Source organism: Protomyctophum parallelum (assembly GCF_964188405.1).
Source record: "Protomyctophum parallelum genome assembly, chromosome: 4".
Lineage (NCBI taxonomy): Eukaryota > Metazoa > Chordata > Actinopteri > Myctophiformes > Myctophidae > Protomyctophum > Protomyctophum parallelum.
In genome coordinates, this window is record NC_139700.1 from 34,136,122 (window position 1) to 34,164,006 (window position 27,885).

The following is a 27,885-nucleotide window of genomic DNA, read 5'->3' on the forward strand; positions in this document are numbered from 1 at the left end:
GCTTCTAGGAATCATTCCGGGAAAGTATTCTAGAGCCAAAAATCAAGTATATTCATCCACACTCCACAGTATCTTTGGAAAGCCTTGTTTCCATTTACTGTGTTCAGTGATCATATCCACATACTCTTACTGTATCCGGTCATTTCCACAGATAAAATGCATAAGCGCACACAGACGTTTCCGTATCCGCTCTACTGCATCCATCCGCAACATGAATGCAAAGCACATGGTCTAACGGTCTAACCTAACCTGACTCCGCCAGATTGCGGTTGTCCAGCAGGGGGAGTGGTTCTACCAGGCTAGGTCTAACCACCAGTACGGCAACTTAGAGGCTCAACCGAACTTCATTGCCACATAACAGACATAACAGACAGTAATGTAGAGGTTATATGTTCACAGTTGAAACTTAATCACTTTATCATCTCCGCTATCTGATGGAACTGACAGCTTCTATACAATGACGTCTACTACAGTTAATTTAAAGGAACTACAGGTGTTTACTACAGCACTTTTGTTATTAGCATCGTTGCTAATTTTGTGAGGCACAGCAGGCAGAACGGGTGGGTGTGTGTGTTTGAGAGAGAGAGAAACAGATACAGACAGTGCTGTCAGAGGAGAGTCAGGAGACGAGTAACTATTGTAATGACTTTGTGACTGTGTGTACACAGTGATTAAGAGAGAGCCATGCAGTCAGAGGAATGTGGCTTCAGGTGGACGGTGATCATTCTCAGCTGTCAACATAAAGACAGCGTGTACACCTTCCAGAGAGGTCAGTGGCCCTTCTCCTTATACTGGGCTTGATGGATGGATGTTTGATTGTTCTATTTGAGTTGTTATCATTTTAATCAAACTGACTGCATAGCTGTGTCATATCCAAGGCAAGCGCTATTGCTAATTTGCTAATACACTACACTTTACACTACTTCAAGAATCATGATGTTTGACAAACGTCATTTGTTTGTACTGCATGATTGATGACAGAGTAGAGTTAATTCCAAATGCATTCAACCACCGCGCACCGTACGGGGGAGAGGGGGGGGGGGGGTTGCTATGAATCTTTCTGTGAGACTATAGAGAGAGCCACCAGTAATTCTCTAATTGTTGTCTTTAACACATTTAACTCCCAAAACAATACCTAAACAAAATACTGGGTGGCTTGCAATGGAATGTGTGAACCCTCGTGTTTTCCCAGAGGAAGAACTGTTTGTGTGCTGTGAGTCTGTGACACGCTTGTCCTTTCTCAAAATGTCAACTTTGAACACTAGATCACAATCTAGGGCACGCTAAATAATAACAGATTTCAGGATTAACTACTTATTTTGATGACCCCATGACTTTTCCTATAGAGTATAGACTATAGAGTGTATATATATATATATATACTGTATATCTTGAGACATAATTTATAGCCTATGCCCAATAATAATAATTTTACCTGGCTGTTTGTTTTTTTGTCATATATTTGAACATATATACATAAAATTTGTCCTGTGGTGTCTACAATTATCCATCCTATTACTACTTGCAGCAGTGAGCTGTCATTCCACAACGCTCTGGGAGCAATTAGGGCAATTTATAAGAGTCTTGCTCAGGGACACACATCGACACATTCCTGGCCTGGAATCGTACCTGGGACAAGAAGGGCCTCTGGCTCCCCCAGACACTAACCCCTAGCTATGGCCGCCCTGACATTGTTTACATATATTTATTAATTTATTTTTGGTTGCTCTCTGTGTGGTACAGTACATCCACTCATCTCTGTTTGTGTGTTTCATCCTTTGGTATGAGTTTGTATTGTGACTTCCTGTCTGTGTGTCCGCTCAGAGTTGGAGGTGCGACAGCGCCAGGGTTTCATCTCCAGAGACACGCTGTTGTTGACAGTGTCTGACCCCGGGGCCCGGCTGGGTAGTGGCGGGGCCACGCTAAACGCCCTGCTTGTTGCTGCTGAACACCTCAGTGCCCGAGCCGGACACACGGTGAGCAATGATCATTGACAAGCATGCATGCTATTACCTCCAAGGATTAGACTGTGTGAAATTAACTTTTAGAGATTCATGTTCTTTGTGGAAAGAGCTAAACCAATTTAGTGTTTTGTTGTTCATTCTTATTGCCTGTTTTTTTGTCATTTGTCCCCAGCCTATGTAATTTTGTAAGTCTATGTTGTGTGAATTAATGAGGTTCTGTAACAGAATGTCTGGTCAGTTTTTTGGGGGGCTAACATATGTTCCAACCTCAGCACTATTGGGCATAAATCAGGTAAGACCATCATAAATCAGGTTAGACCAGTGGTACTAGTCTAAATACTGAATCATACATTATTTATGAACAGTCAGTTTCTTTGTTGGGTGTAAATAGCCTCAGCACTCTACAAAAGAGCTGGTAACATGATCACATCCAAGTAGTTTGCTGTAACCAACCGCATACTGAGGGAAGGAAGATAAAATGGCACCTAGGCTGGTAATCCTGCCTGATGGCGTGCCACAGGTTGAATCCCGATCCTGACGACCTTTGCTGTGTGCGCGCATGTGTGTGCATGTGCATGCTTCTGTGAACATTTTTTTTGGTGAGAGTGATCAGTTGGCTGCCACAAAGAGAAGATTATGTTTTGGGGTGAAAGGTCAATGTCATGTTAATGATGTGACATTGGTGTATTTCTATATTATTATGACCTATTATGTTGTTGAACATGTCTCCAGGTGGTCACAGCAGATGTCCTGGACAATGCTCACATTCTTATTTTACACACGGTGAGTCTAATTCAGTGTAGTTTGATTGCATGGTACTACAGCCTTTTAAATCAATACATTATTGTTCAGTTCTAGTAGAACTACTGCTGTTGCTGCTACTATTACTACTACCACCACCACAAGTACTATTACTAATAATACATACAATTTATATAGCTCATTTCAAGGTACTCAAAGTTGCATTACAGAACAGAAAAAAACGCAATTATTTTAGAAAAATAAACTAGTTAAAAGCTTAAAATCTAGAAACCAAAAGTAGTGTGTGTTTGTGGGGGGGATTTATGTAGGGAAAGCAAGTCTGAAAAGGTAGGTTTTGAGTGTGCTTCTCTTATGGGGGCCCTTAACATAATGGGCTCATGTCGAGTCAGAGTGTCAATTTGGGGGTCCTTGACTTGGTCCTTGAAAACCACTGCTCTATAAGTCCTGTGCTGCTGTGTGTGCTCTACGTATGTCCAGGGTCGTGACTTCCCCTACAGTAGCTGTAGCAGGACGTTCTGTTGGCTGTCTGTTGAGAACACACAACAGAGAGTACAAGCACCTGTCTGCTGCTTCGACCTGCTACTACACTGTCTGAGTACACAGGTAACAATGCACGGCTACTATTCACTGTCTGAGTATACACTGGTAACAATGCACTGCTACTATTCACTGTCTGAGTACACAGGTAACAATGCACTGCTACTATTCACTGTCTGAGTACACAGGTAACAATGCACTGCTACTACTCACTGTCTGAGTACACAGGTAACAATGCACTGCTACTATTCACTGTCTGAGTACACAGGTAACAATGCACTGCTACTATTCACTGTCTGAGTACACAGGTAACAATGCACTGCTACTACTCACTGTCTGAGTACACAGGTAACAATGCACTGCTACTATTCACTGTCTGAGTACACAGGTAACAATGCACTGCTACTATTCACTGTCTGAGTACACAGGTAACAATGCACTGCTACTATTCACTGTCTGAGTACACAGGTAACAATGCACTGCTACTACTCACTGTGAGTACACAGGTAACAATGCACTGCTACTACTCACTGTCTGAGTACACAGGTAACAATGCACTGCTACTACTCACTGTCTGAGTACACAGGTAACAATGCACTCCTACTATTCACTGTCTGAGTACACAGGTAACAATGCACTGCTACTATTCACTGTCTGAGTACACAGGTAACAATGCACTGCTACTATTCACTGTCTGAGTACACTGCAGTAACATAACAATGTACTGTTATACAAGTTAAGAGTCACAAATGATTAAAATATACTACAATGGCACTCAGCCTGTCTGTCTGTCTTTCTCCAGCTGTGTACAGGTTGCCCTCCAGGTGTGTGGGTTTGTAGCACAGACATGATTCTCACCATCCCGTCTGACTTTGGTGAGAATGTAATGTAAATTACTATTCAATCTTATTCTATTCTATTCAATTCTATTTATTAATGTTGTTTAGGCTTCAGTGTGAGGGATAATGTGCAGATAAGTGCGACAAGGAGCAGTGAGAAGCAGAGGTTCTTATCAGAATCGAGTATGAACCAACGCTGTTTAATAATGGATATTAACTATATAACTGTTAGTTTATCATTTACATTATTAACATTATTATTGCTGTGTGTGTGTGTGTGTGTGTGTGTGTGTGTGTGTGTGTGTGTGTGTGTGTGTGTGTGTGTAGTATTGTGTTGGGAGGGGTTTTGTGGTGTCAGGGTTGTAGCACTTCCGGGAGAAGTTTCCTATGCGGCCAATCATGGAGTTTACCTGACTGATGGACAGGTACACATGATTATTATTAATAGTAGTTGGAGGAGCAAATCATGTGTGTGGATGCTTGTACTTTATACCTTTTATGTTTTTCACCCAGAATTCCATTTTAGATGTATGACTCTTTATCTAGAGATACTTCCAACAAGTCCAACAGCAGAGTAAGCTTTAATTTTGTAAGGTGTGCGTGCGTGCGTTTATGTTGGAGGTGGGCTCTGCTTTCAACCTAGACTCTTGAAGAGGACTAGCCATCTGAAGATGTTGGATGCAAAGATCACTTGCTTGTTTGTTTATATTTGGAAGCTGGGGACATGTTTATGGACTGGTGCAGTGGGGCTTGCAAATTGTGGGACTGTTTAAACCCTAAAAGCTTAGTGTCGTTGACTAGTAACACCTGCATGCGACAATGTCTAAATTAGGCTTACGTTAATTAAAGCAATGAATGTCTTTTATGGTGGAAAAACAGTGCAGCACTGACCTATGAGTTGAAAGTTTCAACTGTGTTATACTTTGAACACACCTCATCTGTGATGTGCAACAAAATAAATAAAAGGTGACCATGCTGGCAACAAGCAATGGTCACCACAGAGGAAGTGTTGTCAAAGTGCAACATTGCTTTTGTTTTTTATTACATATTTATAATGTAAAGAGATAGGGAACTAAGCATAGAGACATTCCAGACAAGATGAGGAGTTGTAAGGGCCTCATAGTCTGCAATGCTTGGCTGAACCACCTGGCTAGCCTGGTTAATAAACCAGACCGAATCAGCCGTTGGCAAAAAAAAATTGCCTACCGGCGGATTTCGGTCTGGAGAGGCTCAATTTTACGCCCATTTCCTACTCCAGAGAATGTGGCCTCCAATAGGGACACGGTATGCAATATGGGCGGGCTTTGGTACAGTGACGTTCAATGCTTGAGACCTTTGACTGACAGTAGCTCTGACCAATTGCGTCAAAGAGAAAATGTTTCCCTGGAAATGAAATCCAAGCTGAGCCTCCCCAGACTAATATCCCGTGGATCCGTGCGATATTAGTCTGGTTTATTAACCAGGCTACCACCTGGCACCCCACAACAATGTTCTTCTGCCATAAAATACTTTTCATTTCTTGAAGGCATAACGCTGAATAATTCCCTTAAGAGTGTGTGTGTGTGTGTGTGTGTGTGTGTGTGTGTGTGTGTGTGTGTGTGTGTGTGTGTGTGTGTGTGTGTGTGTGTGTGTGTGTGTGTTTTCTCAGGACCAGGTAAGAAACATCATCTACAAAGGAACAATGGAGCAGATCCAACAAGCCGCAATGCCTGATGGGAAAGTTCCTCTGGTAAATCTATGTTGACTTTTTATGGGCTGACTTTTTACTAGGACAACAATGGAAACAAGTCTCTAGGGCATTTTGTCTTATCCTTTTAGCATAACTTCTGACTGTACCTCCTCTTGTTAATAAAGTTTCAATCAGGCCTGGGCCATGGCTCAGCGGTCCAGGCACCATGGCTGGTAATCCAGTCTGGCGGTGTGCCGCGGGTTTGACTCCCGATCCTGACGGCCTTTACTGCATGTCACCCCCCATCTGCAGGCAGCGGTGGCCGAACGGTTTGCGGAGCGGTCTTGATATCGGAAGGTCGCTAGTTCGTATCCCCGGACCGGCATGTTAAAATGACCACCGCTGAAGTGCCCTTGGACAAGGCATTGAACCTCTACCATGAAATGTTCTATGAGCAGGGCCTGGCTGTAAACAAGTTCTTGAGCTTAGTCCAGTTACCCTGGGTAAACATAGTACCTTTCCTTTCCTCTCTCCCCATTTTAGCCTACTGTCTATCCCTCCATAAAAAAATAAAAAATAAAGGCGAAAGCCACAAAATACATTTAAAGTATTCAATCAATCACTGTAAAATTTGGTTTTGTTGAGTAAGTAAACCAAATCAAACCAGGTAAACATTTAGACCTTTTGGATCAGAAATCATGGGTTGTTGTTTTCTAGGTGTCGGGTCCAGTGTTTTTCAGCAGGGAGGTGTCAGAGCGTCTCCTGCAGACACACGTTACTTCTCCTCTGGACGGCTGCACCTACTTGGGCCTGGACTCTGGAGCGCCTCCTTTAGAGGTAACACAGTTCACACATTCATTAACCCACTAAAACCGGGAAAGCAGTCAAGTGTATTCTTTGAAGAATCGTAAAAAATTGTGCAAATCTTTGAATATATTTATTAACTTTTCAACTCAAATCTTTGCTTCAGGGGTCCCTGGAACCTTGATATCAAAGTTTTAGAACCACTGATATCGCAACCTAGGGTTTCTTTTTGGAAACTGGATTTCGAAGACATTTGTAGAATCGGCATTAATGAAACTCTTCCTTCTTGTTTTTTGCTTTTACTCTCTCTGTTTTAATAGTTTTGATCTCTCTGTGTGTCTCTGTCCGTAGATATCTCTGTCTCTGGACATATTACTGTGTTTGTGTTCAGAACAGACTGAGACTCAGTTTGTGACCGAGGACAGAGCAGGCTGCAGTTCTCCCACTGGACCACAGGGGGCGATGGTGAAGAGCGGCAGAGCAGAGCTGTGGAAGACCCTGAGAGGAACACCCCTCAGTATGGGTAAGGCAACACAGAAGTACCCTCAATATGATATGTGTTCTTCCTTTAAATATCATTATTAGAAATATGACCATAATAATCAGTCAACTTTGTTAGAATTATGTACTCTGAAAACGTGCATTTCTGACTGTCAGTCAGTCTGTCCGTCACACCACGCATCCATATATGGTCATGCCTTGTGACATCACGTGAGCAACTCTACATCTGACCTCAAACCCTTAGATCTCCATATAGGGAGCTGACCTGTTCTGACATTCCATATGTTGATCCTTCCCCATCTGTCCTTCCTCTTCGATGTCTCCCTTGTCCATTCAAACTCTAGACGGGCCTGCCTAGAAACTAGAGTTCTCAACAGGCCCGGAAATTAAAGCCTCATCAAACCCTGTACACTCAAGACACTTCGCCCGCTGCCACCCTTATGGGACAATGATACCAGGGTCAGAGACTGTGGACACAAATGGCTCTATTTTCGTCACTGCCTATGCCTATACCATTTTCCCTAAACTTCTTTGCCTTTTTTTTACTATTTTGAAAAACATTTTATATATTTCAACTAGCCAAAATAGCCAAATCGACACGGGGTAAGGCAGTGACGAAAATAAGGGCCCAAAGTTCCTCTGATCCTATCCTAGAATGATCATGAAGAGACGGCAACAGTTGCTGCCGACTGGTTTGACGTCTGTCTGTCTCTGTTGTCTGTTGTTGTTGTATAATATGATATCATTCCCACAGTGTGTGTTGCTGGTGGTTGCTATGACTACCTGACTCTCTCTGGGAGAGAGCATGTCCTTCGTATGACGCAGAACGGAACAGTCCCAAACATTTTATCACACATCCAGGTGAGATCTCTCCATTTCTGCTCTCAATATCCATTTCTTTGCACTTTGTAAATTATAGTTGGGTGAATGCAGATGACACAAAACTGGTGGTTTGTCACCAGTTTAAAGCTGTTAGTATTGTTTTTGTTTTGTTTTTTAAGGGGTGCTAGCCCCTTCTATAAACAGCTTTTGTCCCTGCACGTCTCAAGATTTGCCATTGACAATAAAGGGGAATTCCGGTCAAATGTCCGCTAAATCTTGTCCCTGCCCGTCTCAATATTTGCCATTGACAATGAACGGAGAAATGACGTCAGAATTCCGCTAAATATGACGTAAATTAACAAAACATTAAACGCCATTGACATTGAAGGGTAAATATGTAAACGAGCAAATCGGTAAGCAATCACATGTTGGTGGGAGCGCTTGGCCACTAAGGGACCACCTTATGTACCTTATGTAGCAATGTCAAATGTCCGCTAACATAAATTGATGTACGATGACAAGAGCGCCCCTCATTTCACACGGGTGTGATTTTTATAGAGAGAGGAGATGGTGAGCACCACGGCCAGGGTCATTAACAGCATCCTGGAGGGAGACATCACTGTGGCAACCGGAGCAGTGGTTCAACACTGCCATCTACAGGTTTGGGAGGCTCACTTCAATCTGACCATTTTACATGTCAGTCAATGTCAGCAGTCATTCTAATCCAGAGACAGAAGTAGTACAATAAACATTTGTTTCACTCTGAGGTAGACGAAAGTTGAAACGTCAGTCACCCCTGCAAAATAATAAACATGTGCAGACTAGTCGAGTGCTCCGGTATATTTTATCTGGGTGGTCTCTCCTGAAGTGCTGTATTCTCTCTCAGTACAATAAACATAGCTGATGTCTTTATATGTCTGACCAATGACCTTAACCTTTTTCTACTCAGGGTCCTCTTGGGGTGCCTTCAGGATGTTTGCTGTCTGGCCTGGAGGTTACAACGTCATCGCACCTGAGGGAGCTGGCACTGACTGAGGACATCATCATCCAGGCACAGCGTGTCCAGTTGGGAGAGTTGAAGCTGTGTGTCTACACCATAGTGGGATCACTGGATGATCTGGAGGTATGAAGACAGAATTCCTTTTTGCTTAGGAAGGTTCCTGAGTTAAATGACCCAGAACTATCTAAGCGTAGTGTAGAATTCTATCAATCCTATGGGAACGTGCTTCAGTGCATCCTCCTCTATCTCCTTCGGGTACACTATACCACCCTTTATGACAGGGTGTCACAGGAAAGGAGATTTGCTGTCCTACAATAGACCATATTCACACACAGTGGCCATCTTGCCATTAAGTTAATGGCAGCATGGCAACTAGCCGCAATTTGCATTTGACAGCCCATACATCCAAACAGAAAAGTCCTATCTGATTCCATTAAACAACGTCAAACTAACCAACATTGCAGCTGTACAGAAAGCTTGAATTATCCTCTTTCTATCTGCAAAGTGTTTGTTTCATAGAAATCCACCATAGGCATGTTATTATGAGCTACTTTCTGTCAAGAAAATTTGGAAGTGCTTGCTTTCAGTAAAGCAATGTCCTGCTGCCTCCTGCATTATGTGCAATTTCAAAACAGGTGGTACGCAGGAGCGTTGAGTGATTTTCAACGAGTGCTTGAGCGATTTAAGTCATGCGTGTCTTGTGTTTGTGTTTGTTAGTTATAAGATGACAGAACATTTAATTTGTATTTGGCTGTAATACCAGTCCAGAATATCTGTTATTTGAGCCTATGTACTCCACAGAGAAAATTAGTAGACCCATGTCTGTTACAAGACATCAGTTGATTAGTGCAAGTTCAGTTGGACTCTTCTCTTCTCTTCTCTTCTCTTCTCTTCTCTTCTCTTCTCTTCTCTTCTCTTCTCTTCTCAGGTGTCCTATGACGCCAGCAGTTCCACTTTCCTCAACCAGAGCTGGAGTCTGTTCTTCAAACGCACTGGAATACAGTAAGACATCCTCTCCTCTCCCCTCCCCTCTCCCCTTTTCTCCTTATTTTTAACCTCCTGTATCCACCTCTCCTCTCCTCTCCTCTCCATCTCTTCTCTTCTCTCCTAGACCAGAGGAGCTGTGGAGTTCAGCCAGACACCGCTCTCTCCTGGAGGCTCGCTTGTTCCCGGTCCTCCAGGCCAGTAGGGGGTTTGTGGAGCTGCGGGGAGGTGTGGCCTGGCTGCTGGGGGGTGGGGCTTCTCTGCCAGTGAGCAGGGCTGGGACCGGTGCATGTAGTTTCTCTGTGGAGCGCTGGCGGGACGCATGGAGGCTGTCAATGAGAGAGGTGATGTCGCTCACCCACCAGGAGGCGGAGCTCCACTGGAGGGAGGAGCTTCTGTTCATGGCTGGGCGAAGGAGGGTGATTGACAATTTGAGGGGCCAATCAGACGTCAGTCTGTTGCCATGTTTCAGAGCGGCGGTGCTTGGAGGACAGGAGGCAGCGCTGCTGGAGACAGTTGATAAGAGTAAGACGTCTGGAAGCTCAGAGGAAAATAATGTATTTTATAATTAGTATTAAACTAAATATAAATAGAAACATTTATTTTACTGGACATGGTGACAATCCTCTCTGTCTCTTTTTCTAGTTGCAGCAGGGAGTGGGGGAAGTCAGTCGGAGGACCTGGTTGAGACTGTTGGCGTGTCGGCAAGGTCCCTGGCGTGCATCGCTGACGTCCTGGTCTGCCTAGCGGGGGAGGGAGGGAGGGGCGGGCTCAGGAGCGGACCTGCCGCCAATCAAGCCTGGAGCCATGCCTACTTCCTGTTGGAGGCGGGAGACCTGAGGGGTGGAGTCACTGCCCTGGCAGCCCAGAGAGTCCGTTGGATGGGCAGGTGAGAAGGGCCCCTCTGTACTGGCTCCGGTAGTGTTGCTACCTTGGGGGCCGTGTCCAGAGGAAGTGTTTTTTTTAGCTGCAAGTGCTTTGCTGCCAGTGCAGGAATCTAGCTAAGTGCATGACAGAGCTTAGACATGATATCCAAAGTACTAAAACTCTTTCTGTGGACATTAAGGCCCAATCCCAATTCCTTTTTTAACCCTACCCCTCAGCCCTTGCCCCTTCCCCTAGTCCCTACATAAGGAGTGTCAAGGGGTAGGGAGATAAATCATCCCCCTAGGAATTGGAACGTCCCTAAATATTGAACGTCCCTTGTAGATATTGATATACAACCTGTTCTCAGAAAATAGCTGATCTGCAAGCTCACTACAGGCCAGTGGACCCCAAACTTTGATGGCATTTCTGTCTCTAGGACCCCCAATTTATATTGTAAAATCAATATTAATTAACTCTGAGAGTGTACAAACTATCATTTAGCCCATAACCCACTTTGGAAACTACTTTCCATTTGATTTAAGCTGTAGAGATGGAACGTAAATATAACATTGCTGTGGTTATGATGAAATAAATATATTGTAATTTTGTCTCATGTTGGTAGCCCACCATGCAGAATGTAATTCAGCTAGATATAGCTCATTCTGACACCTGCTCAGTTGTACCTGATTCATTGATTATTATTGTATTAACAGTTTGTATAGCATGGGTACAGATATATATACAGGGTTAGAAAAAGGAAAAACAATTTACAGTATAGAAAGAAGGGGCTGTGGTCACTGTTCATTGTTTTTAATATCATTAAGAGTCATTTTCTATCAATGAAAATGCCATCGTGATTCATCTCCATCCAATGTACAGTCTGCACAGCAGCTTGCAGTCTGTTCCATATCTGGTTTGCCTGGGGGAAAAACAACACCAATGCTAATTAGTTATGTACGTTTTGCAACTTGTGGGGATTAGTTTAACATTGGTCATGATAAAACCATAGCTATCACTGCAGCGAGTAGCCAGCGTTATGTAGGTACAGTAGGCTATTTCACGGCTTTTAAGAGCTCCAAACTGCAGAATGTTGACATATCCTGGTCTGGGGGGTCGGACTGATGCCTGCTAATAAGCTAGCTTGCATCCGAGTTGTATCACCGGCGCACCGGCGATAAATAAAAAGGAATAAAGCGGCGATGCGGCGCCAAATGAATGGGTAACGTTGTATGAATGCAACGCCGTATCATATCGTTAGTTCACGTGAGGTAACGTTAACCTTTGCTAGAGATTGCGATATTTTTGGCGATGCAGATTGGTAATACATTCAAATAATATTGGTTATTATAATATTTTTCCATAATAAAGGACATAAAAGGCTTCTTACCTCGTCCGCCTCCGTCGAGATATCCCTTCAAACGAAGGGGATTCTACCCCTCGGCCCTACCCCTCCATCTAAAGACAATTGAGATAACCCTTCCCCCTCACGTGAACGCGCATAAGCAAGGGCAAGGGCTAAGGGCCAGGACGAAGGGGGAAATTGGGATTGAGCCTAAGAGTCCGACAAATGATTTTAATGTGACTGTGTGTGTTGACTGCCCCTGAACAGGCCCGACCTGTTGGTGCGAGCTGCTCGTCACTACGAAGGCGCGGGCCAGATCCTGCTTAGACAGGCTGTGATGTCATCACAGAGGTTTGTCTCTATTGGACAAGGAGAAGTCCCGCCAATAGGGGAGTGGCAGGAAGTAGAATGCCCCGCAAGACTGGATCTAGCTGGTGAGTCTAGAACTGAACATTCTATTGTATTCCATTCTGTTGATGGTCCGTGTTTTGAATTAGTACATACTTACACCATTTTCTGTTCAGGTGGTTGGAGTGACACCCCGCCCATCGCCTTTGAGCAAGGCGGTTCAGTGACTAATGTAGCGGTGCGAGTGGACGGCAGGCGTCCCATTGGTGCCAGGGCCCGCCGCATCACAGAACCTCGACTCCTATTGGTCAGCCACAATGGCGGGCGGGACTCTGGGGTTGCCATGGAGACGGTGTGCGAGAGACTGATGGACCTGAAAGATTACTGTCAACCTCATGCTCCTGGTGACTATTAACCTTAGAGTATATATGAATAGAGAAGGCACCCAGATGAAACCCTGAGGCGAAATGGACATAGTGGTCGAATGAAGGTATTGCAGCCTGGCCCCAAACACATGAACGCGCTGTCCGTTGACTATCATTGTACACGTTCACGACGGACGACGCTCGTGCGTGTTCAACGGCAGCGAGTTCATGTGTTTGGGGCCACTCACCATTGCAATCCGTCCCAGAATGCACTCTGTTCCTACCAGGAAGGAGGAGTGAAATCGCCTCATGCGCTTTTTTTTTTTTTTTTTTTTTTTTTAAGATATTTTTTTGCGGCTTACGCCTTTATTGATTTTTTAAGGGACAGACAGTAGGCTGACAGGAAACGGGAGAGAGATGGGGGGATGACATGCGGTAAAGGCCGTGTCGGGTCCGGGAGTCGAACCCGCGGCACACCGCGACTGGATCACCAGTCCGGTGCCCAGACCGTTACGCTACGGCCTGGGCCAGCCTCATGCGCTTTTGAGCAACTTAATGCAAGTGGATGGGAGGAGAACTCGGGTGTCTTCTCTATTCATATATACTCTATGCTATTAACCCATTAAGACCTGAAGCCGATTAAAAAAAAATCTTCTAAATCCTGATGTTGATTTAGCAGTGGTGCTCAAACGTTTTCATGTCAAGGACCCCCCGAAATCATATGTATTATGTGCTGATCAGTGCCATATTTCACGTGTACGTTGCCAGTAGGCCAGTGAAGTAGCTCCACACAAGTTCATGTATGATTTAAAAATCATACACATAATGAATGTGTGTGTGTGTGTGTGTGTGTGTGTGTGTGTGTGTGTGTGTGTGTGTGTGTGTGTGTGTGTGTGTGTGTGTGTGTGTGTGTGTGTGTGTGTGTGTGTGTGTGTGTGTGTGTGTGTGTGTGTGTGTGTGTGTGTGTGTGTGTGTGTGTGTGTGTGTGTGTGTGTGTGTTCCAGGAGCCTTGTTGAAGGCAGTGTGCGTGTGTAGCAGTGTGGTGTCTCTCTCCTCCCAGCATACATTGCAGCAGCAGCTCCTCCTTCACTGGGGAGGAGGACTGGAGGTCCACAGCTGGTCACTCCTGCCTACTGGCTCTGGACTGGGTAAGATATGATATAAATACACAGCTAGAAGGTTCTGGGTTTGATTCCTGCTGGGGATGCTGTGGGTTCTGTGTGCAACTCTGTCTGTCTGACTGCTGGTCTTCCTGCAGGTACCAGCAGTATCCTGGCGGGGGCGCTGTTAGCTGCGGTGTATAGGTGTACAGGAAGGAGCTACGATACTGACTCCCTGATCCATGCTGTCCTACACCTGGAACAGATGTTAACTACAGGTCTGTCTGTCTCCCACACAGATAGAACAGATGTTAACTACAGGTCTGTCTGTCTCCCACACAGATAGAACAGATGTTAACTACAGGTCTGTCTGTCTCCCACACAGATAGAACAGATGTTAACTACAGGTCTGTCTCCCACACAGATAGAACAGATGTTAACTACAGGTCTGTCTGTCTCCCACACAGATAGAACAGATGTTAACTACAGGTCTGTCTGTCACACAGATAGAACAGATGTTAACTACAGGTCTGTCTCCCACACAGATAGAACAGATGTTAACTACAGGTCTGTCTGTCTCCCACACAGATAGAACAGATGTTAACTACAGGTCTGTCTGTCTCCCACACAGATAGAACAGATGTTAACTACAGGTCTGTCTGTCTCCCACACAGATAGAACAGATGTTAACTACAGGTCTGTCTGTCTCCCACACAGATAGAACAGATGTTAACTACAGGTCTGTCTGTCTCCCACACAGATAGAACAGATGTTAACTACAGGTCTGTCTCCCACACAGATAGAACAGATGTTAACTACAGGTCTGTCTGTCTCCCACACAGATAGAACAGATGTTAACTACAGGTCTGTCTGTCACACAGATAGAACAGATGTTAACTACAGGTCTGTCCGTCTCCCACACAGATAGAACAGATGTTAACTACAGGTCTGTCTGTCTCCCACACAGATAGAACAGATGTTAACTACAGGTCTGTCTGTCTCCCACACAGATAGAACAGATGTTAACTACAGGTCTGTCTGTCTCCCACACAGATAGAACAGATGTTAACTAAAGGTCTGTCTGTCTCCCACACAGATAGAACAGATGTTAATTACAGGGCTGTCTGTCTCCCACACAGATAGGAACAGATGTGTTCCAAAAATGGAAAAATAAATGAGCCTGGCCGCTTGAGTCATATGGGTATGAAGCATCAACCGACGGTGAGAAATCTTTACCACCGCCGAATTAATAAAACTTTCACCAGAAACAGAAACTCAAATATGAGTGACTGACTATCATAAACGATACAGAGCCACCTCTCTGACAATAGCGTCGGGACAGTTTGTTTGGTTTTGGACCACAATTCTTATATGAGACGTTTCTAAGACGACCTAATGTTATTTTCCATAGTGAAAAACCTCCGTGGCCCAGGGGATAAGCGAGTGACGTCAGGAATTCGGTACTCTATTATAGTATTTTATTATCTCTTTTCCTGCAGGTGGAGGTTGGCAGGACCAGGTCGGCGGGTTGGTTAAAGGTGTTAAGGTGGGTCGCAGTAAAGCCTCGCTCCCACTGCGGGTGGAGGTGGAGCCCATCGTTATGCCTAACGACTTCCTGGTTTCTCTGGAGCAACACCTCCTATTGGTCTACACTGGCAAGACCCGCCTGGCACGCAACCTCCTGCAGGTAAGCCCTGCCTTCTAGAGAAAATCAGCAAGAACCATTTCCTGTGTGTTTAAAAGGCAACAAGTCACGACTAGAGTTTAGATCAACTTAAATTGTGCTTACATTTCTATGGGTGTCACAATACATCTGAACCACGATTTGGTTCAACATATCAAATTATGAACACAATCTCTTTTATCTACTTAAGCCCTGCCTACAGTTTGCCTATAACGACTGACATGCTCAAAAAGGTTGCCAGGTTGAAAAAGACAAATTATGACAGGGAAAAAGAATCCTCTATTTATTCACAAGAGAAAACATATGCAACATTTTCCCTTATACAGGTCAGTTATACATCGTCAGTTTTGAAATAAGTCTAATAACAGCGTGACCTCCCTTTCCAGTCTTTAGCTATTGCTATCAGTTTACCATGTTTGCAGTTTTTGCACAAAGACACATACATCACTATGCAATGTTGTGTGGTGAAAACTGGATGGCATCCTCCCTGCTTCTATGCATGTCAACTAGTGTGGTAATGGTCTGCGTTAAATTGAAATGGTGATCTTTATAAAAACTTCACCTAAGTACAAAAGTGCTTCACAAGAACACCGTTGGTGAGAACTACTGATTTACAATTAGGGCATTTGTAGAATCGGCCTCCTGTCTTAATGGGTTAATGTGGTGTTATTTCCATGTTAGAATAGAATGAAACACAAATGGAAACATGCCTTTTGGCTTCGGTGTACATTGTGTGCTGTGTAGGTGGTCAGAATCAGAATCAATCTTTATTGTCACATCACATTACAAGTAAGGTGGGTGAAAAACGTGGTTGTGTACAGTAGGCTCATCAATCATTGCAGTGAAGAAGGATAGAGAAAAGAGAGGAGCATAAAGTGCATAATATGGTGACGGTGTGTTTTAACAGCGGGAGAACAACAAATCTAGTGGGCGTTCCTGCTGTTATTAGTATTACCTATGTCCTCGTCTAGGTGGTGTGAAGGGTAAACAAAGCAACACATTTATTTGATTGGCTATTACCGGACGACGATTCCAAAGATGAAATGTTTTCATGTTTTCGGCATGACGTTCCTCCACCCACTTTTGACTATCGCGTCTTCGCCTGCTGTCGCCGATATTTGCCCGGTCCCATTATTAATTATAACGCACTTCCGGGAAAATGCGTCAGGCTGTCGCCCGCTGTTACAACGTACTGTGAGGATGATGTGGTGGTTGTTGGCTGTCGCCCGCTGTTACAACGTACTGTGAGGATGATGTGGTGGTTGTTGGCTGTCGTGGTAACGGTGTTTGTTGTTGCGTGTGGACAAGGACGTGGTTCGTAGCTGGTACAGTCGCCTGCCCTCCATCGTTCACAACGTCCAGCAGCTGGTCCACAACTCTGAGGAGTGTGCCAAAGCCTTATCAGAAGGTAGGAATTATCTATATATAATTGTATATAACAAATGTGTATTTGTTTTTGTTGATTGATTGGATACGTTATTAGCTAGAAATGTAAACGGCATGTGGTACAGTAAGGCATTACAGGATCACTTCACCACTTTTCAACCTACCTTCATATAATGGGTTCATGATAAAGTGCCACCATTTTCAGTCTCATGGAAGGGCTATGGGCAGTTTAGAAACCCGTCCACCAGTGACATCATCAATGGGGAATCCAAGCTAATAGAAACTGCAGGATTTCTATTCCTGAAAAGTTGCAATAGCGATAATGGAAGCCATCGTTCTCACGATAATACAAATCTAAATATATTTTTATTGTTTTTTTTAAATATTGTTTAAAAGAAATCTGCCTAACGATGATGTCACTGGTGGACGTGTTTCTCCTATACCATATCACACCACATCACTGTCAGGCGGAAGCCATATTTCCCCATGATTCATTTTTAACTTTTGAAATATGTAACCAATGAAAAGGATTAGCACGAGCTTGTGAATATAATAAAGACATTGGATTCGTTTTTTTTTCCTGTTGAAAATGGTTTTGGACACAATATAAAAACAGATTTCTGTGGGTGTATCTGACTGTCCTCCTCCAGGTTCTCTATCCAGGCTCGGGGTGTGTCTGGATGTGTCCTGGCAGCAGAAAAAGGTGATGGCTCCGGGCTGCGAGCCAGGGGCCGTCAGGGCCATGATGAGAGCCCTGAGGCCTCTGGTCCTGGGGCAGAGCCTGGCGGGGGCCGGAGGCGGAGGGTTCCTCTACCTGCTGACCAGAGAACCAGACCAGAAGCACACAGTCCTCCAGATGCTCAGGGACACAGCGGTGAGCAACGTTCACCATATAAAGTCATCATTATTACTCTGCTTCCTGTCATGACAACGTGACAACATCCCCGGCCTTGGGCAGTGGTTCTCAAACAGCCGTGAGGATATTGCAAGTGGGCTCCCAAATAATTGACAAAACACTACGATTTTAATGATGATAATATGACATTAAAATATTTGTTTTAATGTAAAAACAATTTATATATATATATTTTTTTAAGACTATATTTCTTTTTTCATACGTGAGGTATAGTAGAAATGTGTTTAGGTGTGTTGAAACTGTCCCCTAGAGCAGTGATTCCCAACCTGTGTGCCGCGGCACTTTAGTGTGCCGTTTGATATGTCCAGGTGTGCCGTCTGATTTGACAGAAAGTAACACTAACCCTCCCCCGAAAGCAATATTATAGCTACTGGGCTGCAGGCTTCCTATTGTTGCGTCGTTGTTGTTGTCACACATCTAACCATTTGATGTGCGATAACAACAACTGTCCTCTAGGGCCTAGAAGACAGTGCTGTTTACCAAACCAAACTGAAATGTCCCCTAGAGGACAGTGCTGTTTACCAAACCAAACTGAAATGTCCCCTAGAGGACAGTGCTGTTTACCAAACCAAACTGAAATGTCCCCTAGAGGACAGTGCTGTTTACCAAACCAAACTTAAATGTCCCCTAGAGGACAGTGCTGTTTACCAAACCAAACTTAAATGTCCCCTAGAGGACAGTGCTGTTTACCAAACCAAACTTAAATGTCCCCTAGACTCAGGACAGTGCTGTTTACCAAACCAAACTTATCACTGTGTAGAACGTAGTGGATGGTTATTGATCAGTATTTGACAGAATTGATTGGTGTGTTTCTAGGGTCTGGGAGACTTCAGTGTTCACTCTGTACAGCTGGACATGGAGGGAATCACCGTGGTGACGGCATCCTGACACACACACACACACTCGCGCACACACACACACACACACACACACACACACACACACACACACACACACACACACACACACACACACACACACACACACAGTAAACCGATGTAGCCTGGGCCTGGGTTTCTGCTTATCAATGGTAATGATTGATAGCAAAATGTATAATGCCAATATGTTGATGTAACTGTTTTAAGTTGAGGTAGAGAGGGTATGCGCATGCATGAAGTGAGTGGCAAAGTGAGTTTAACGTCGTTTAATGCAATCAGATAAGACTTTTCTGTTTGGATGTATGTCAAGGCCAGAAAGTATTTTTTGCCATTCAGTAGGTGTTCCCCCATAACCTCCATGTATGATGATGATGTCACACGCATACCCTCTATTGAGTGTATTCCTATGAAGGTGACATTGAATGTGAGGAAACATGATACCGGTATCTACTATCTACAGTATCTACCTCAATGGTGGGAAAATGAATCCCACTAGAGAAAATCAAATCAAATCACGTTTATATTTTTTTGTATTCCATATGGGATTAAATTCCATATCAACAAACATTTCATTTCACCCATAAATATTAGTACAATATACAAATGTATTAGCAGTGTTCTGGACGTCTATTTGATTTAATAATCACATAGATAGAAGTAGCCAGTTGTAACGGTATCTATTTCTGTATCAGCAGTGTTTATGGATGTCTGTAAATTATTTGATTTTCTTTTTTGTACAGTGATTTAACATCAGTATTCAGTTTCAACATGATAATTTTTACTTTTCAATAAATATTTGGTAATAAATATTTGATACAAAAGAAAATCTATGTACGGTATGTGTGTGTGTGTGCGAAAGAGTGAGTGAGTGTGAGATAGTGTGGGAAAGACTCAGAGAATATAAAGTAAAACATCTGCACACTGGAAACTTTAAAGCTCCCAAACGTACTTTATTTAATGGCGCAACGTTACTTTCAACTTTATAGGTATTGTTCCCCCCTGTTGCAGACCTATAAGATTGAAACATTAATAAAATAACGCACCATTAATAAAATAAGTATTGGGAGCTTTAAACCAGTATGCAGATGTTTTTACCTTCTTTTCGTTGATTCTTGCCTTGATACCTTGCCTTGATACCTTGATGTCCAGCAGCTGGCCTAAAGACAGGTATACTGTACAAGATGTGCACCTTGATGACCAGCAGCTGGCCTAAAAACGGGTATACAAGATGTGCACTTTGATGTCCAGCAGCTGGCCTAAAGACAGGTATACAAGATGTGCACCTTGATGTCGAGCAGCTGGCCTAAAGACAGGTATACAAGATGTGCACCTTGATGTCGAGCAGCTGGCCTAAAGACAGGTATACAAGATGTGCACCTTGATGTCCAGCAGCTGGCCTAAAGATAGGTATACAAGATGTGCACCTTGATGTCCAGCAGCTGGCCTAAAGACAGCTACACGATCTGCACACCACCTCCTCTGTGAAAGGCTGGAGGGAGGGCAGAATCCAATCGTACCGGTCGGTACAATTGGATTCTGCCCTTGCTGGAGGGCTGAGAGATGAACATACAGAGAACAAGGTAATGAGAGTGAGTTTGTATGCCTGACCTCAATTAGTCGACTAATCGATCAAGGGATTTTAATTTAAAACAAATTGTTTGCATGATTCGACAGATTGGCCTAATTTTGTTTGTTTATTAACTATTAGTTTGCCAAAAATAGGATATATTGGGAGAAACCAAACAAATGTGTTAAATCAGACATTTAGCACAGCCCAAATGGAATTGCATTTTTATTTTTATAAACTTTGTTGTGCATGATTCGACTGAGATTGGCAATCGAATCAGCGTGATTCGATTTTTGTTTGTTTGTTGCAGGATTCAACTACCAGTTGAAGTTGGGTACATGTCTACATGAACAGTGGATGTTATAATAATAATTCCTGGGATTTATATAGCACTTTCCTAAGTACTCAAAGACGCTGTACATAATGTGCATGGGAGCCAGGGGAGAGGAGTATACTGGTAATAAATTACTATTCCATTTTTTACAATTTGGTTCATATGGAGTTCATATGGATGTGTTTACAGAATGTGCTACTGTACTCTGCACTAGAGGGCATCATTCGTCAATTAATGTCTTGAGGAGTGAGTAGCAAAACGGGAATGCTTCATCCTCTTCTCTTATTCATCTCATAACACACACACACACACACGTATACACTCACACAGCCAGCCAGACATGTGTGATGAGTTAATATACTGGTTCCCATCCACACCAGCTATAACGTTATAAATAATATTAGTAATAACTCAGGAAAATCTGCTTCTCTTCAAATAGTCCAGTCTGTCTGACAGATAAAGACTCCAGTCAGACACATGGAATAGAATCAAAGATCATATCCAAAGTATTGACCTACATTAATATTATTGATGCTCAATCATGAATACAATTTTTGTACGCAAGAATAACACAGACAATAATTCTGTATTGTTGTACTTTATTCTGGTACAATTACTGTAGCTGAAAATTGTAACTGGCCCCTGTAAAAATCTGTAAAGTCTACCCAACCCCCCCACCCATGTTTTAATGCATATTGTTGAATATTATGGTTTGTCTTTAAATGTTTCGATGAATTGAATGCCTCATTGACCTCAATCCAAACAAGCCCTGAGGACTTATCTGGGTTAAGAAGAATGAAAAAACTAGGGCTGTACCGATGAGACATTTTGGCCGAATTAATTGCTATTATGGCTGATAACCGATATTACCGATGTTGATATGATCTCATTCTGTATTAAAAAAATATTATTATTTTGGGCATTCTGAAAAAAGGCTGAATTTGAAAAAAGCAATGCCTCTTTATTCCAACACTAGGGATGCACCGTCATATAGATTCCCAACATAAACAGCTTGAATGTAGTATATATTTTTAATGTTCCAACTATTCACTCTTTCGAAAGCTTCCCCAGAAAACACTGCTACAATTTGCAGCATTCATCATCACAAAATACTTTTTCAGGCTTTTATTTATTTATTTTTCAACATAATTATAATAAAATAAGATATCTGCTAAATCCGATATATTATTTTACTTATACCGATTAATTGGTTTAAGGCCAATATCAGCCGATAATCAGTTTTTAAGAAGCAGGAAAAAGTTACCTAGGTAACAATTCATTTTACCTTAAATTTATTTTATATTGTATGCATGTGTTGTATAGTTGCATTTGTTACATATGTTCTAAAAATCGAATCTATGTTTGTGTTTTCTGTCAATCTGGCCATAGAAATTGATATATATATATGCAATTATGCATTATGTATATGCATATTGTAATGAACTATAAATTAATATGTTTCCACTTGACCATGCCACTATTTCATCCAGCTTGCATCACTACTGAACATAGACCAGCTGTTCTGTCTCAGAATAAATTGACTTCCTGTTTGGTCGTCTACAACATTCAATAAAACTAAATTTAGTCTGTCAGTGAATTCAATATTAGTGAGTGGTTTATATGAGATCAGAGCTGTTAAACTCATGTCTGTACTTTTTACTGATTTAAACCACAGACAAATTGTCTGTCCAACAGCTCTCCTCCTCCCAAACAGCAAGCTGCCAAACTGTTTATTCATCTCAGAATATTGATGGTGTTTGTGTCATGTGTGGCCATGCGTGTGTGGGCGTGCATGTGTGTATGCACTACATAGGTGTGTATATATCCTATGTGTGTGTGTGTGTGTGTGTGTGTATGTGTGAGTGTATGGCTCCACATCTGTTGTGGATTTCAGACTGCCTTGTGATGTCACGGAAAGTGGTGAATATCCTGAGAGTTGACCAATCACAACAAAGCAGCAGTGACATTAAAGGTCCTCATCACAGGCATGTGCACGCATGCACATACACACGCCCGCACGCGCGCACACACACACACACACACACACACACACTAGGTCCTGTTCAGAGAAACTCATTAAAGACTATACGACCTTCATCTGGTCGCTACTGACTGTGCTGGCTTTAAAAAGTTTGTGTGTGTGTGTGTGTGTGTGTGTGTTTTTCTGTCTCCGTCTCCTGCTCCCTCCCTCCCTCCCTCCCTCCCTCCCTCCCTCCCTCTCTCTCTCCCCTCTCTCTCTCCTCATGTCCAACACAAGCTGAGGAGCGCTCTGAGGCAAGCAGGTCTTACAGAGGAGAACAGCCCACTGACAGACAGACATACAGATGGATTATTCCTACATTCTACTACTGTGGACCTGGGGTTTATTACCAGGTAAGAGAGAGAGAATGAAAGAGTGTGTTAAGTGAGTGACTGACAGGTGGAGGGAGTGAATCAGTGAGTTCTTGCAGTGTCTGACAGAGTTACAGTGTGTCTATGGAGGACTGTTAGGAATAGGATGAGTTGTTTGTCATAATAATAATCATAATATATGAAACAGAGGGTGTATGCTATGGGATGGAGAGAGATCATCTACAGCTTTAATGAATTAGTTATTCTAGAGTGGCTGGATGCTGTTGATCATAATTATCAGAAGGGAGATTGATTTAATTTTGTATTGATGAGCACATTGAATGATTGAATACAAACGTGCAAACAGCACGGGTACAATCTTGGTCTAAAAGCACAACACAAAAACGTCCTGTGGACTTGTTTCAATTCATCGACAGAATAAAGAATAGCACCAAAATACAAATATCAAACGCTATATTTGAGTACACACAGACGCACACACACACACACACACACACACACACACACACACACACACACACACACACACACACACACACACGCCGGGTGGCAGTGGCTCAGGGGTAGAGTGACCTGATGGTACCTGCTCCCGATGTGCAGGTTGGTGCCTTGCATGGTTTCCTCCGGCATCGGTGTGTGAATGGATGAATGTAATGCACATTCTATGTAAAGCGCCTTGGATAAAGGCGCTATATAAATGCACCATTTACCATTTAATGTGCTTCGCATTCATGCAGTTATACGCACACTTACAACCGGGAAGCTGTCCAGGGCAACCACATTGTAATGCTGTCAGCCACTGGGAGCTGCCCAGTACAACCACAGCCTTCTGCTGTTAGCCACAGAGCAGCGGGCAGCGGCACGTTAACCACTTTCAACCATACCATGTTTAGGGAACCTCTGATCTGGTGAAAATGTCAAATCTGCACACAACAATTATCTAATAGGAAGATCGCTGGATGAACCCTACTGATTCTGATGACCCGACGACCCTATAGCACCACTCTTAAACATGCATTTTAGACTCTTGGTTTGTTTCAGGCCATTGTACTGTGTGGTATAGAAGGTATGCGCATGCTTAAAGTGAATGGCACAACAAGTGGCAAAGCAGCATGCAAAGTGAGTTTAACATTGTTTAATGTTGTTTAATGCAATCAGATAGGACTTTCTGTTTGGATGTATGGGCTCTCGAGGCCAGAAAGTAGTTTTTTGCCACTCCGTAGGCATTCCTGCATAAATTCCGGGTTTGATGATGATGTCACCCGCATACCCTCTATATAAAACATAGAGTACCGCGTTATGGTGTCATGCCTCTGCCAACCAGTGTCTGTAGTATAATGTAGTGTAGTGACATTTAATGAATGTGTTTAGGTCACACTGTCACAGTGACCTTGAACTTTGACCTTTGACCACCTACCTCTAATCAGTTCATCCTTTAGTCTTTTCGACTAGATTTCATGACATTCACTGAGGTGTTCCTGATATATTGCATTAAGAAGGTCAGTGCGGATGTACGTACATTGTCTAAAAACGGAGGGGGGAGGGAAGCCCCCCCAACCTGTGGGTCTGGTCCCCACGTGATTTTTTTCTTCCTGTGGAGTGGAATTCTGGATCAAATCAGCTTGATGAGGCAAACTAATAGGAGTGGAGACAATATTCTACGAAGTGGTGATGTTTATGCTTTGTGTGCATGATATCATGGGGAGAAATACAAGAGACTAGAGGGTAGAGTGGTATGGTAGTTCTGCCAAGAGCACAGGGCTGAGATCATAGGACAAACTGAACCACAACAAGATAGGCTGTACCAAAACAATAGCTGTCAGGGCTTGTGGAGAGTAAGACATCTAGAGCCCAGATCCTATAGGCTCTTACATGCTACCAAATAAATAATAAATATCATAATGCATTATATATAAGTACTATAGTTATTAGAAGTGATAACATAAGTGATGACATAATAGAATAATTCTTCTGCAGTCCCCACTTAAAATATTATTACTTTGGGGGTGAAAAGGTTGAGAACCACTGCCCTAAGAGATGAGATCACTCCTCTCACTGGTCTAATCTTGACTCATGAAGACTCACAGTGCCCTCTTCAGACCAGCATCCCTCTGGTCTGTCAGACAGACAGGAAACACTGGTGTTTTTCTGTGTGTGTTTGTCTTCATGCGTGGTTCCAAGAGCATGCCTGTGTGTGTGTGTCTTCATGCGTGGTTCCAAGAGCATGCCTATGTATGTTTGTCTTTATGCCTGGTTCCAAGAGCATGCCTATGTATGTTTGTCTTTATGCATGGTTCCAAGAGCATGCCTGTGTGTGTGTTTGTCTTTATGCATGGTTCCAAGAGCATGCCTGTGTATGTTTGTCTTTATGCCTGGTTCCAAGAGCATGCCTGTGTGTGTGTTTGTCTTTATGCATGGTTCCAAGAGCATGCCTGTGTATGTTTGTCTTTATGCCTGGTTCCAAGAGCATGCCTGTGTATGTTTGTCTTTATGCCTGGTTCCAAGAGCATGCCTATGTATGTTTGTCTTTATGCATGGTTCCAAGAGCATGCCTGTGTATGTTTGTCTTTATGCCTGGTTCCAAGAGCATGCCTATGTATGTTTGTCTTTATGCATGGTTCCAAGAACATGCCTGTGTGTGTGTGTGTGTGTGTGTGTGTCTTCATGCATGGTTCCAAGAGCATGCCTGTGTATGTTTGTCTTTATGCATGGTTCCAAGAGCATGCCTGTGTGTGTGTTTGTCTTTATGCATGGTTCCAAGTGCATGCCTGTGTGTGTGTGTGTGTGTGTGTGTGTGTGTGTGTGTGTGTGCGTGTGCGTGTGCGTGATTTATTTTTTCTCTTTTGATAATTTTCTTTCATTCATCTACAGAAACATTAGGAATTTTTGTGAGTTCAACTCTCAACAAGAATAATGCAGTCTAATTTAAACAAGCTAACAATAAGCTATCGTTTAGTTCTTACTACTAGAAAATGACCCCAGATGGAGGTTCAAATGCATTTCGGCTCCACACAGCTTCGCCAGGCTTTCAGTAAAGAGGAAACATTTTCCCATGAACGCAGTGTAGGTTTATTTAAATCATTTTAAATCTGTTTAAATCACTTTAAATTGGATTTGATGCAAAGGCCAGTGATGGTAGGAGATTTCCGATTTGTCCCTGGAGAAACTGGAGAGAGGTTGGCTCAAAGAATGTAAGAGAATGAGTGGGGGCGAGAGACAGAGGAGCGGGGGGGGGGGGGGGGGGGGGGGGGGAGAGAGAGAGAGAACTTGAAGAGAGGGGATCAAACGGATACAGAAAGGGTGTGTGGGCTGTGTACAATGCTGTCAAGACAGGAGAATGAGATTATGAGGATGATAGGATGTGTTTGTTGGAACCATGCGTGTGTAATCTAATGTGTGTAATTGTGTTCAGGCCCTCGCCTGGCTTTTAGGCTGAAAGCTACACTCCAACACATATGTCATGACTGCTGTTGTTATTTGATAGATGCAGTACACGTTTCACAGATTAAAACCACTTTAAAGGTTTTCATTCATAGTAAAAAATAAAATAAATCAGAAATTGGAAAAATAGTCAATTGGCGTGCTGTAAACCTGACTGGATTAAGACCTGCTGCCAATTATATAAATGCCTTCTAAATGAGTAGCCTAGTTCTCAAACCTTTTTGTTATTCAAAATTATTCAATTATTTTAAACACTTTTAAATAGGTTCAAAAATAGCCAACGCAAAAATCTAAAATGACAGATGCTTTACAGTGATCCTGGACTGCACCAACACAGAGTAAATCAGGTGGTTGAATGGATGATAACAACGCTCTCATCATTAACACAAAAAAGACAGAAGATTACATCTGCAAAGTCATGGCATGTGTTTTCATGATACAACAGGCATGTCACACAGTACTCTATGGGTAGCCTATAAGTAACAGCGTCTCCGCCATATATGACGGACACACACACACACACACACACACACACACACACACACACACACACATACACGTACACGTACACACACAAAAAACATATTTATATACTCCCAAACATCACACACACTCCTATCCTCCTGGTGGAGACCTGTGCCCAGAAGAGGACTTTTTCTAGTTATCTCTATCCTTCTATCAATTTATCTCTCTATCTGTCTGTCTGGCAGAAAGCCTCTGGAAGTCAAGTCAACCTTTCTCTCTGTCGACTGCAGGAATCAACATCTGGAAAATCAGTTAATTATTCAAAAGGTTAGAGGAAGGAGAGAGAGTTAGAGAGCATACTGTATCAAAAACTGGTAAAATCTTCTCTTCTCTTCTCTTCTCTTCTCTTCTCTTCTCTTCTCTTCTCTTCTCTTCTCTTCTCTTCTCTTCTCTTCTCTTCTCTTCTCTTCTCTCCTGCCGCCTTTCAGTAAACAAAACACTCGGACCTCCAACAGAAAAGAACCTCTGCCTCGTCTCTGGTGTCTTGACATTTTGATGGATGTTTGTTTTCCTTCGTGGACACAGTCGATTTTTCTGATGTACATGAATGGAAAGTTTAGAGGAGGATCCCTGCAAACTGTGACTGTACTGTACTGTACTGTACTGTACTGTACTGTACTGTACTGTACTGTACTGTACTGTACTGTACTGTACTGTACTGTACTGTACTGTACTGTACTGTACTGTACTGTACTGTACTGTACTGTACTGTACTGTACTGTACTGTACTGTCCCGCTACATAAAGAGGGAAACGTGTGCATGTTTTTGTTTTCATAGGATTCAAAACGGTGTCCTTTACACCTCTGCCAGCGTTTATAAGTTAGGGTCGTAGGAGCCCTGTGGTGTGCTAGGGTCTATAAGCTAGGGCCCTCAGTAGGAGCCCTGTGGTGTGCTAGG

At 43.1% G+C, this 27,885-nt stretch overlaps 2 protein-coding genes across 5 annotated transcripts in view; both read left to right on the forward strand.

Moving 5' to 3' along the window:
- The first annotated feature begins 389 nt into the window (after positions 1 to 389).
- fcsk (fucose kinase) lies at positions 390 to 18,815 on the forward strand. 4 transcript variants are annotated; one of them, XM_083764185.1, is made up of 24 exons: positions 390 to 564; positions 669 to 769; positions 1,825 to 1,976; positions 2,697 to 2,747; positions 3,204 to 3,329; positions 4,066 to 4,138; positions 4,430 to 4,527; positions 5,751 to 5,831; positions 6,489 to 6,608; positions 6,927 to 7,098; positions 7,831 to 7,937; positions 8,457 to 8,558; positions 8,848 to 9,021; positions 9,827 to 9,900; positions 10,010 to 10,407; positions 10,528 to 10,771; positions 12,359 to 12,525; positions 12,616 to 12,843; positions 13,809 to 13,952; positions 14,063 to 14,182; positions 15,404 to 15,591; positions 16,897 to 16,996; positions 17,625 to 17,848; positions 18,707 to 18,815. In XM_083764185.1, the coding sequence occupies exons 2-24, from the start codon at positions 685 to 687 to the stop codon at positions 18,776 to 18,778; spliced, it is 3,300 nt and encodes a 1,099-aa protein (XP_083620311.1). In that variant the 5' UTR covers positions 390 to 564; positions 669 to 684; the 3' UTR covers positions 18,779 to 18,815. The 4 variants fall into 4 exon arrangements, with proteins under 4 accessions (XP_083620311.1, XP_083620313.1, XP_083620312.1 ...); XM_083764187.1 differs by having other exon boundaries at positions 5,757 to 5,831; XM_083764186.1 differs by having other exon boundaries at positions 390 to 560.
- A 4,087-nt stretch (positions 18,816 to 22,902) lies between these two features.
- Positions 22,903 to 27,885, forward strand: part of LOC310857603 (integrin alpha-11-like) — a 48,687-nt gene continuing 43,704 nt past the window's right edge. The window contains exon 1 of the mRNA XM_083763338.1: positions 22,903 to 23,042. Within this exon, the coding sequence (XP_083619464.1) occupies positions 22,994 to 23,042 (49 nt within the window). The 5' untranslated portion in view covers positions 22,903 to 22,993. The remainder of the gene's footprint in view (positions 23,043 to 27,885) is intronic.